Consider the following 11,850-nt stretch of genomic DNA (forward strand, 5'->3'; position numbering starts at 1 on the left):
CTCCTTCTCTTTTTGTTCCATTTTTACCCTCAATGCTCTTCTTTCGCCTCTATCCACATTCCCAATTTTATTTGATTTAGAGCGCCGCATTGGCTCAAACGTTATATGAGCAGTTTCCCCGCAAGTCAGCATGAAGCCTAATGAATAAAACCATAAAAAGTCAGCATAAGAAGAAGAAGAATAAAAATCCCACTCCTCTTGTTTTATGACTCGCTCCCTCTTTAACCTCTGCGCCTCTCAGCAGAAAGTCAATCTCTGTTTGGCTAAATTGAGTTCAAACACCCGTAAACAACTGACAGCATGGCAGCTTAAAACCAGCCAGTGTGTGTGTGTGTGTGTGTGTGTGTGTGTGTGTCGCGCCGAGCACTTAGCACCTGAAAGCTGGACCGACCACCTCTCTAATGTAATATTACTACTTACGCACACACATGCATTATTCATACAGCCACACACACACACACACACACACACACACACGGCCTACAAGATTACTTGCTTGTACACATGTACTTACGTGATTTACTGATTATACCCAGATATGAAAATGTCACACAACAGATTTGTAACCTTGCAGCAATCCTGCATGTTATTATGTTTAATTCCATCATAACTTTATATTTTTACTTGTATTTTGCACTTTGAGAATTATCCACGTATGAGTCTCCATGCTGAGAGGCTAAATTCCCAGCATGGAGCACGTCTTCCGTGCAGTGCATGCTGGGATAGTCACCAGAATAACTGAGGTAGAAAATGAATGGGTTAAAGTACAATGCTGCTCCTTTATTTCCATGTTCTTCTAAATGGACTATTGACTGGATGAGGGCCTTTGAGCTTTAGTCTTTTATTGCATCATTAGAACACAGAGTAAGAACATCGTGAACATATATCCATTACATGCACGTGGCTGACGGTTTCCAGTGTTCTCATCCCGCAGCAGAAACATCAGAAAGCCAACTAGAAGTGTCGCTTTCAACCAATTCATGTCGACGTCTTTTATTCAAATGGCTTTCAGCCAATAAGAGCAGCTGTCGTTCAACATGTGGAGCTCAGTTCAGTTCACGGTCACTGAAGAGTAGAAAATCAGTCCTGATTGGTTCTCAGCTGCAGGTTTTTGGTTCTTCTTTTAAGACTAAAAGTGAAAGTGTTTGAATCAGTCCCAGCAGTGTTCGGACCTGTCAGAAGCTGGTTGTTCTCGGGCAGAACCGACCCGTGAGAGGAGCGATGTTTTGGGGATGCTCGATGAACTTATCCAGAAAATACAGATTTTTAAGGAAATCGAGTTGATGCAGAGGACACACACAGTGTCTCTGCAGAAAGCAACGTCACCACAACCGAAAGCCTTCTGCAAATAAGCAGTGAAAAACAGTGAGACTTCTGCCAGAACCAGCGATTTCAAGCTAAGATGGTCGAAACTTTGACCTGACTTACAGCCTCGTAAACACAATGTGCATGGTAAGGTTCCTCAAAACTTTTATTGTTAACAGTCTGTCCTCTGGCTGGATGTCACCTGCACCATCCTCTTCAGAACTGAATGACAACACGCAAAATCTCATTTAGGGACTATATGGGATCTTATTTCATTACAATTATGTCAAAGCCAAAGCTTTAGTGGAGGCACAAAAGAAGATAATATGGTTTTCATGCAGAGAAGCCCCCACAGCTCATAGAGGCTTTTCATGCAGCTGAGTCACATGACCCCGGCTTTTCATTCGCAGACAGACCTACATTTAATTTTATCATTTACCACATGAGCAGTTTGCCAATTCCAATATTTACAACTTTGCAAATGATAAATTGGGCAATTTATTGATTTAGCCCCCGTGTCTTTGTGTATGTAATTTTGGTAACTAGTTACCCCAGTTATTAAGAGGCATTTTGATCAAACACTACAAACCACAGCTGTGAAAAAGACAAAAAAAAACCTGATAGCGCTGAGGCCTGAATGCTTATTTTCTGTCTGAAACAACATATATGTATTTGTGTGTGTGTGTGTGTGTGTGTGCACTGTAAAACTCGGCTGTGCTCGTCCTCTCTGGTCTTCATACCGCTCTGGATCAGCTGATTATGAGCATCTGTCCAGACGCCATTCTGTTATTGCTAAGCTTTCCAAGTATGATGATCTTCTGGCAGCTAGATGCAGCACCCAGCGACACACGGCTGTTTCCAGGACGACTGACGCGCTCTGTTTGTTTGGATCTCTGAGATCATTCAGCTGCTAACGTTTGTTGTTGCTTTGGTTTGTGTTTCCAATAATCAGCAGCTGGTTTATTGGGCTTTAACCTGGAATTACTTGTTTTATCAGGCTTTTACTGGCCGTTTATTGGGCTTTTACTGGTCTGTTAAGAATTCTGTGCTGTTGAATGTTGGAGGAGCCTGAAGCTGCGACTGGGTCCTCTGCTGCCAACATAAGCACTGCAGCCTGATTCATCATAGCTGGCCTACCGCGGGGGCTGCGTCAGGACGTTTATGTTCTCTGGAAGTCTCCCTGTGTGCTCATGGCTTAAAGAGGGAGTATTAGGGAAACCCAGAATGCTCTGGTCTTGGGGGGTATTTTGCCTTTGGAGATGTTATCTTCAGTAAGTGCTGCGCCCCAGGGCAGGGGCTAACCTACACACTCAAGTACTGTATTTAGAGGTACTTTTGTCTTACATTAGTGTGTCTACTTGCTGCCATTCCACCACATCACAGACACTGTGGGAGGTGAGAGAGACAGTCACAATGTGAAGTGGTGGCAGTGGTTGTGACGCACAGCTCATGGAGGATATTAATGCATTTCCAAACTTCAAAAATCTTTTTCTGAGTCATAACTCAGACGCTGCATGTGCTGTAATGACAAGGCGCTCAGGCACACTGAGGCTGGACCCAAATGCAAGACTACCAAAAAAAAGCTCAATGACAAAAATACAACAAATGGTGAAAGGTGAAAACGGTAACTAAAGGCGCTAAAGATCGCCGAACGATGAACAAAATACTCTTGAATCACTGGGCAACGTAGCAAGGACAGGACTGACGTGAACCAACGACCACACAAGACAATCTGGCACAGGACGGGGAAGACAATATATACACGAGGTAACGAGCAACAGGTGGAGACAATCAGGACGTGGCAGACAATCAGACAGGTGGGAAACACACCAGGAAGTCAAGGGCCTGAAACGAGAGGAGAGTTAGGTTTCACAATAAAACAGGAAGTGCAAGACAACAACATGACGCCAGTGAACAAAACCTCAAACATGACGAGACGTGAAACCAATGAAACCAAAATGATCTGCATGGCTCAGTATCGCTACAGGTGAGCAAGGGGGGAAATTTAAAGGTAAGAGAAATATCCTCACCTCCGGTCCTTCATGAGAAACGGCTCGACTGAACCACACACACACACACACACACACACACGCCTATGACCATGAAGTGAAGTCCATCCATCAGCTGTTGTTGGCAGGGCTTTTAAGGCTGATAGAAGCACCTGTCAGGGTCTGAACTGTCAACACCTTTGACACATAAAACACATATTTCACGTTGACTGAATACTTCACGCATCTTTCCTGCAGCTCAGAAATATTCAGCCATAAATTTTGGCTGCTCTACAGGCCGGCGGTCACCACTCAGTCAACAAAAGCACGTTCTTAAAGTGAGCAATCAAATTAAGGCGAAGGCATCGTGTGAAACAGCTGGACGGCCTCTTCGTCCTGCATCTGTAGGCTCCCCTTGCGTCGGCGTGCCGTTCTTCCAGGTTCTTCCAGGTGCTCCGGTTTCCTCCCACATTTCAAAGACATTCAGGTCAGATGAAGCGGAGAGTCTGAATTGCTAAATGCAGGTGTGAATGTGACTCCTGTGACCCTGAACAGAGGAAGTGAGGATATGAAATGGATGGATCGATAGCCACCACATGAACTGTGACAAAGCACCACCAGGCAGAAACGGGGGTGTCATACGTTAGGATAAAAGGTCCACATCTAGAGAAGGGATCCCTCCTCTCTTACTCTTCTTGAAGTTTCTTCATTTTTTCTCCTTTCTTTCCTTTTCTGAATCAGTCAGTCATTTTGGACAATATCAGTTAAGACGGCGTGTTTCTCGTCTTTTTTCCGTCACTAGTCTCGGCCGATCGTCCGTTCTTACGGATGTACAACTGGTGAGACAAGTGATTTGCTTTTTACTCTTTTGTGGACTTTTAAAAACGTCATCGGGTGACCCATTCAGCCACGGCTCCATTGGACAGACCGGAGATCCCCGCGGAGTTACGGAGACGGAGAAGGGGATGCAGAGCTGGAGTTCAGTGCCGGGACGAGCGACGCTATAAACCATCCATACCGTCTCTTACTGTGGGGAATGTAAGATCTACCCCTAACAAGATGGAAGAGCTAACGGCGCTAACCAGACTGCACTGGGAGTACTGGGAGTGTGTCCCTTTGGATTGATTTCATCTGCTGAGAGCGGACGGGCGAGCGACGGAGTGCGGTCAGAGGAAGGGTGGAGGCATAGCGATGTTTGTGAACAACAGATGGTGTAACCCAGGACACATCAGTGTTAAGGAGCAGCGCTGCACAAGAGACATTGAGCTGCTAGCCGTTAGCATCCGGCTGTATCACATACCGAAGGAGTTCTCGCATGTCCTCGCGATGTCTCCAGTCCTCTTCACCCTCAACACATCGAACTTCAGACACAACACAACCAGCTGCCACCTCCAGAAGTTCACTGACGATGCAGCCGTCATTTGGACGTGTATCCCAGGGGACATCAACCATGGACGACTCCTCTCACCCGCTGCATGAGACGGTGGAGGTCTGAAGCAGCTCCTTCAGCACCAGACTGCTGCATCAGCTGTGTACTCGCGTATATAACGTACATACCGTATTTATAGTTGATTTTTATCCTGCATCGTTTTTTATTGATCGATGTTTCTCTTTCATTCTTTGCTGTTTGTAACAATCCAATTTCCCAGCATGGGATTAATGAAGTTTTATCTCATCGTTTAGTTCAGTTGAAGACAGTTTCCATCGTCAGAACGGTGACGGAGACTCAGCTCTTTGGTGGTTGAGGGAACAGAACAGTAGGCGACAGGTTCACAGTAAAGAGAAATAAGACGAGCTGAGCTGGAAGCACAGGTGATGCTGAAGAAAACTAGAAATCTGTAATATTGCGCTGAGGTGACAGATCAAAGTGTGCAGGACTGGCGGCTTGCAGAGGGTGAGGGGGGGTAAAAAGTGAGAGGAGGAGGATTAAGGAAGTGTGAAGTGTTGGGACTGACTGTCCTCTCCGTGAATCTAGATGAAAGCAATGATCCTTTGTTGATTTCATCCCATTTAATCCACTTTAGTGGCGAAGAGGAGATTTAGGGGGAAGAGGAAGATTATTAGGAGGATTCGTAAACCCGAAGGCAACTGAGCTGAGAGTGGGGGTCGTGGCCACGTTAAAAAGGAAAAATTCCTTTTTTCTGCCATTTTCCCCGTTCTGACATTTATTATATATGTAATGATGATGATGACTTCACAGGTTTAATTAGCGTGTATGAACGTATCAGAGGCCGCCGTGTCAAACGTGAGTGAACGTGAACACGAGCAGTCTGACAGAAAGTCATGTCCACCATGTTGTCAGAGAGAACAGGACTCAGACGCAGAGATGTTTCTCACAGAGGTTTATTCAGGCAACCAAGAAACCTCTTCGCTTCGTGCCAAACAAACAGGCTATGAGACTTATTCTAAATTCAGAACAGGAAATCACTAACGATAAATATCTAAGTATGAAAATAAACCAGAAAACAGAAAACTAAAGCTATTGACGAAGAAAACAAAAACGCTCCCGGGGGAGGAAGAACACAGTGGCTACGAAATGTTTAACTAAGCAAGAAAACAATCGAATAAGAAAATCTACCAAAATAACACACACTCCTAGAAATCTGGAGGAACAAGATCCTAATAAATAAAACAAGCAAACAGAAAATCACTCGTAATCGAGGAAAACAATTAGGCTAAGCTATACATCAGAAAAGAAAAACAGAAAGCTAGATTATCAAAGTTACAAACAAAAAACACGAAGAGGAACAAGGCTTACGAGAAATAGCAGGCTCGGGTGAATCAACCTTTGGACAAAGACACTCTGGCACGAGACAGACTATTTAACACATGGAGGGTAATCAGGGACAGGTGGAGACAACAGGTGACACATGAGGAAGGGCAAGTGCTCTGAAATGAGAGGAGAGATAGGCCTTCAAAATAAAACAGGAAATGACAGGACAAAGACCCCATGACCAGACAGACGTCACCGCGGTGTGACACATGTCTGCAGTTCAGTGCACTGTACTGTGTCATTACAGGCTCAGAGAGGGGGAGTTCATCCAGGAAGCTGCCGAGCAGTTTAATGGATATTTGAACGTTTCTTCATTCTACAGGAAGAACTGTTTGGAAACAGAAAACTGTCTCAAAGTTTGGGGGTTTGAAATGCTTCCAGTGATTCAGAGCAGACGCACAAAGCATCCGGGCAGTCTAAAACACGACAAGATCTCCTTCAGATCCAGACTCAAAGAGACAGAAACAGGAACTGAGGCGACGCTTAGAAAGAAAAAGCTCAAAGTGCGATGAACATCCATCCTGCCGCCCCCCAGTTTCAGGCTGTGATCTGCTGTGATGATGAAAAATGAAAGAAAAGTTGGAAAGAATCAGAAGGCTCGATGGCGCCGTCAGGAAGGCAATTTCAGATTTGGCGTTTCTCCGTCGGAGACTTGTCGACCAAAGCAACGCTCGCTGCCTGTCAAGACGCCGAGTCTGAAACTTTCTACAAATCTGTTCCGCTGTGTCAGAAAGTTTCCTCCGTCTCGTGTCCTCTGGGAAATTGTGAAAGTTTTTGAATTGCACAGAAGACGTCTCCCCCAGGCGGACTTCCAGATTTGATTCCTATCGTCCCATCGCCGAGTGAGCTCAGCTGCTGAGTTTGAAAAATGAGGTTAAAAACGTTCTGATGCCTCGTTACAAACCTCAACCAGAAGCTTTGTGTCAAATCTGATCAATCCAGCACTTCATTATTAGAATATAACACATAGTACACGTCTTCTGTGAGAGGAAAACAAGCTCCATCGCTTTAAAGTCCCTCCTTCAAGTTCACGAGTGTGATTCTAAAAGATAAAATGAAGGTGGAGTCCACTTTAAAGCGCCATTCCACTGATTTTACACGTGAAGCTGAGTTTACTGGAAACTCACAGACAGACAAACAGAAGAAGACAGCTTCATGTCCCAAAAGTAAGCGTGATTTCTTTTGCAAATGAAGTAATGTATGTAACTTCGTGTATATAAGTAAACCACGGCACAGCGTTACTCTCAGAAAGCTTTATTTTGAAGGTCTAACCAGACTGAGGATGTATTATAGTTAACCTGACCGCAGAGGCCTACACATCCAATAATGACTCTAAAGGGCCTTAAACAGTGGCACCAAGGGGTCCTGACCAAGCATCTGCATGTGACGAGTCGGTGAGTCAGTGATGTCATCTTGGGCTTGAGACTTAATATTTTAAGATTTTGGGAGATGCTAAGTTTCCTTACGAGACGCAGCATTTTTGGAGCTTGAGAGAGTCCCGCCTCTGCTGCTTCAATTTTTTCCATTTTTGGCTGAACTTTATTTAAATGGCGGAGTGCCCCTTTAATCTCAGAGACTGAGTTACACAATAAAGGGAACAATGATTTTAACCTGCACTGACTGTTTTTCGTGTTGGCCACTGGGAGGCAGTGTAAGAAGCTGCTAACACAAACACAGAGTTAGTTAATGTGGTGAACATGTTAGCAAACAGCGGCTAAATGCTCCACGATGTTCACCACGAGACTCGAGAGCTCACAGAGCTCACAGAGCTGCAGCTGGAAGAAATAAAGAAATAAATAATATATCGATCAAACATTAATAATTTGATGTGAAGTATGAAAGGGGCATTGTTAAAAAAGACAAAAGCCTGTCCTCCTCCACGTCCGCCATGAAACTCCGACAGGCTGGAGACACCAGACAGCAGTTTGATTGACAGGTGATTTCCAAAAGTCGCCTCACAGCAGCAGAAACAGAAAAAATCATTTTAACATGAGGACACAGAGACAGACATCAGCTCACACACTCCTCAGAGAGACGTCAGCCGCCATCATGGGGGGGGGGGGGGCAGAGAGAGACTGAGAGAGACTGATGGAGAGACTGAGGGAGAGAGAGGGAGAGAGACTGAGAGAGAGAGGAGGGGGGAGAGAGAGAGAGGGGAGAGAGAGAGAGAGAGAGAGAGAGACTGAGAGAGAGAGAGGGAGAGAGACTGAGAGAGAGAGAGAGACTGAGAGAGAGAGAGAGGGAGAGAGACTGAGGGAGAGACTGAGGGAGAGAGAGGGAGAGAGACTGAGAGAGAGAGAGAGACTGAGGGAGAGACTGAGAGAGAGAGAGGGAGAGAGAGAGAGACTGAGAGAGAGAGAGGGAGAGGGAGAGAGACTGAGAGAGAGAGAGGGAGAGGGAGAGAGACTGAGAGAGAGAGAGGGAGAGGGAGGGGGCTGAGGGAGAGGGAGAGGGAGAGAGGCAGAGGCTGCAGAGCAGCGTGTGTCCCGCAGACGGAGGACAGAGGAGAGGGTCTCTCCCGCGGACACGGAGGGGGGGTCAACCCGCCTGAACTCACTCGAAGCCCTTTGATCTGTGATACTCTGTTTCAGTTTTTGTCCGGCTGATTTCACAGTAAGTCGTCTGAGTTCATAACGTGTGTTTGCTTTTTTTACCTCGACGCGTTGAAGGCTAAGATAGTTTTATTTATATGTGTTTTTTTACTTTTGCCCCACGTGTCCGGTTATCCTGCATGAATTTGAGAATAAATGCTCGTTAATTTAATTTGACCACATGATGCGTGTCTGAATCACGTTGCTCTAACAGGTAAAGTTTTTTAGTCTCTTCTCGACGCATGCATCTCAAAGTCTGCTGGACTTTGTGTCTTTTCATCGTCTCAGTATGTTGACACGTGTTACGTCCACTCTGTCTCCAGGGATGTTTAAAATATTTGCCAGGCAGCTAACGATGTCCACGTCTCTCTGCTGTCCGCAGTTCGGGATGCGCCGCTCGCGTGTAAAACCCCGCCACCGTCTCCAAAGTGCACAGGAAGCACCGAGCGGAAAGTCCACCACCCCACACCAGAAACAACCATCGTAAACCTTCTCATGGACACTTTAAGATTTGATTCTGGATCTTTTATACCAGGGGGGAGAGAATCAGAGCAGGAGGGAACGGATATATCGTACGAAGACAAACGCGACATCGTGAGGATGTGAGGTTCACGCCGTCTTCATAAAGAGCAAGTGATGGAATGAACCCGCGTGGACACGAACAAAGTGTTTTTAAAGACCTGGACACGGAGAACCAACAGGAAACTAACTGATAGTGGAGCAAATGAAGCGTGAAGTCTGAAGCGTTTCCACTTTAAGATGCACAGATCCACATTTTACTGCTGTGGAACCGTCACAGGAGGAGAAAATGAGTGTGACGGGACTGTTAGCTGTGAGTCTGAGTTCCTTCCATCACTCTGTAACTGTCTGTGCAGTCGGTAAGCAGTTCATGTGTCCTACATCGTCTCTCCTTTTATAACATCCCAGAAACTGAAATAACAGTGAGCCTAAATGAACTAGTGGACCCCCTCAGTGACCTCCTGGTGGTCCCTGGACCTCAGATTGGGAACAGTTGCTGTAAATACTGGCCTCCTCTCAGGTGTCTCAGTGGTCAGAGGGATGGAGGATAAACCCTGAACTTAACTTCTTTGTTTCGTGGAACCTTTTAGGCTCAATAACTGATGCATCACCTGAGAAGACAAAGACTGATGTTCCTCTAATAAACCGATCAATATATTTTTTTTTAATCAGTGGATTTTCCTCTCACAATGTTCAGATACTCTTAATTTGCCAACGTCTGTCTCACCTTCTCTTCAAACATGGAGAACGTGACGATCCCCAGCGGTGCGCTGCCAGCCTGCAACGACTCTGCGGACTTCTACTCGTTCGCGTCGGGGAACCGCACCGACCTGAACTGCACACCCCCCCCTGAGTTTTACAACGCTGACCTTTACGTCATTTTGCCGGTCATCTACTCGGTAATCTGCGCCGTGGGACTGACGGGCAACACGGCCGTCATCTACGTGATCCTCAAAGCCCCCAAGATGAAAACAGTGACCAACATGTTCATCCTGAACCTGGCCATCGCTGACGATTTGTTCACTTTGGTGTTGCCGATCAACATAGCCGAACACCTGCTGCACTACTGGCCTTTCGGGGAGGTTTTGTGCAAAGTCATCCTGAGCATAGACCACTACAACATCTTCTCCAGCATCTACTTCCTGACAGTTATGAGTGTTGACCGCTACCTGGTGGTTTTGGCCACGGTGCGGTCCAAGCGCATGCCTTACCGCACCTACCGAGCAGCCAAAATTATCTCACTGTGCGTCTGGATCCTCGTCATCCTCATCGTCATGCCTTTCACCGTCTTCGCCGGCGTCTACGTCAGCCCGAACGATGGGAGGAAGAGCTGCGTGCTCAGCTTCCCCAGCCCCGAGAGTCTGTGGTTCAAAGCGAGCCGGATATACACGCTCATCCTGGGCTTCGCCATCCCGGTCTCGACCATCTGCATTTTATACACCATGATGCTCTACAAGCTGAGGAACATGCGGCTCAACAGCAACGCCAAGGCGCTGGACAAGGCCAAGAAGAAAGTCACCATCATGGTGTTCATCGTGTTGGCTGTGTGTCTGTTCTGCTGGACGCCGTTCCATCTCAGCACCATCGTGGCTCTGACGACGGACCTGAGGACCACGCCGCTGCTGATCGGGATCTCCTACTTCATAACCAGCCTGAGCTACGCCAACTCCTGCCTCAACCCGTTCCTCTACGCCTTCCTGGACGACAGCTTCAGGAAAGCCTTCAAGAAGATGTTGGAATGTAGACCGGCCTGACTGACGCTGAGTGACTGAAAGCTTTGGTTGAAATCTGAGTCTTCTTCTCGATTGTTGGGTTTGCTAAAGCTGCACTGGGCAACTTTGCACACTGTTTGCACATGATAGCAACAGCTAGCTGCGTCTTACTCATCCGTGGTATAGAAAACATGTAAAAGTATGTCTGTAAACTGCTCACAACCTGTCTATAAATGCTTTATTCTACAGTAAACCAAAGTGATGGGAAAGGACAGACATCAGAACATTTGGTCCATCTGAAGCCCGTTATGAGGGACTGGATGGTTTTCTTTGTCGCAGCTGGACTGTCCTTTCACAGAATTTGCCTGGTGCAGCTTTTTCTGGCTCTGAGAGCACCGTGACAGATTGTATATTCACAGAACCGGCTGATAGGGAATGATAGCAGTGACACATGGGAAAATAATGGGATTAAAGAGACAACAGCCGTCATCACCGTCATGTCTGAGGAACCAGCAATGAAATCTAATGTTTTCCAAGTGAAGACTGCAAATTAAATTGTCCGACCTTTTTCCGCGACGGTAAAAAAAATCCAATCACGAGGCGGTGAGTCGAGATGGGTCGCTGCAAACAGACGCGACCTTCTCTGGACTCTGAATGTCTCTGAGGGGTCAAACATCTGCTGTGTGGGGTAGATACAGGTCGCCGATTTGCATGCTGTCAATCAAATCAACGTCAGGAGAACAGTCAGGGTCGGAGGGTGAGAGGATGCATGCCAGGTGATTACAGGTGTTTGGTTATAGATCGCTCATTATCTGCTACGAAAACTGGAGGGAAAGAGTTCTTTTTAAAATCAAATTGAAATATTGTGTGATGTATGTAAACACTTCATCTGCCTTTAAATGATGCCACGTGTTGAGTCAGTGGAACCAGGAGTTCAGGTGAATGAGCAGGTTCTTCAGTTG

At 46.3% G+C, this 11,850-nt stretch overlaps 1 protein-coding gene across 1 annotated transcript; it reads left to right on the top strand.

Annotated features, from left to right (window-relative positions):
• Positions 1 to 9,916: 9,916 nt before the first annotated feature.
• On the top strand, positions 9,917 to 10,930 carry npbwr2b (neuropeptides B/W receptor 2b). The gene has a single exon (XM_041946603.1). It carries the CDS (start codon positions 9,917 to 9,919, stop codon positions 10,928 to 10,930), a length of 1,014 nt encoding a protein of 337 aa, XP_041802537.1.
• Positions 10,931 to 11,850: the final 920 nt, after the last annotated feature.

Source organism: Chelmon rostratus, chromosome 10 (genome assembly GCF_017976325.1).
Source record: "Chelmon rostratus isolate fCheRos1 chromosome 10, fCheRos1.pri, whole genome shotgun sequence".
Taxonomy (NCBI): Eukaryota; Metazoa; Chordata; class Actinopteri; order Chaetodontiformes; family Chaetodontidae; genus Chelmon; species Chelmon rostratus.

Coding starts and splice junctions, on each gene's coding strand:
- npbwr2b (XM_041946603.1), top strand. CDS start 9,917: ATGGAGAACGTGACGATCCCCAGCGGTGCGCTGCCAGCCTGCAACGAC.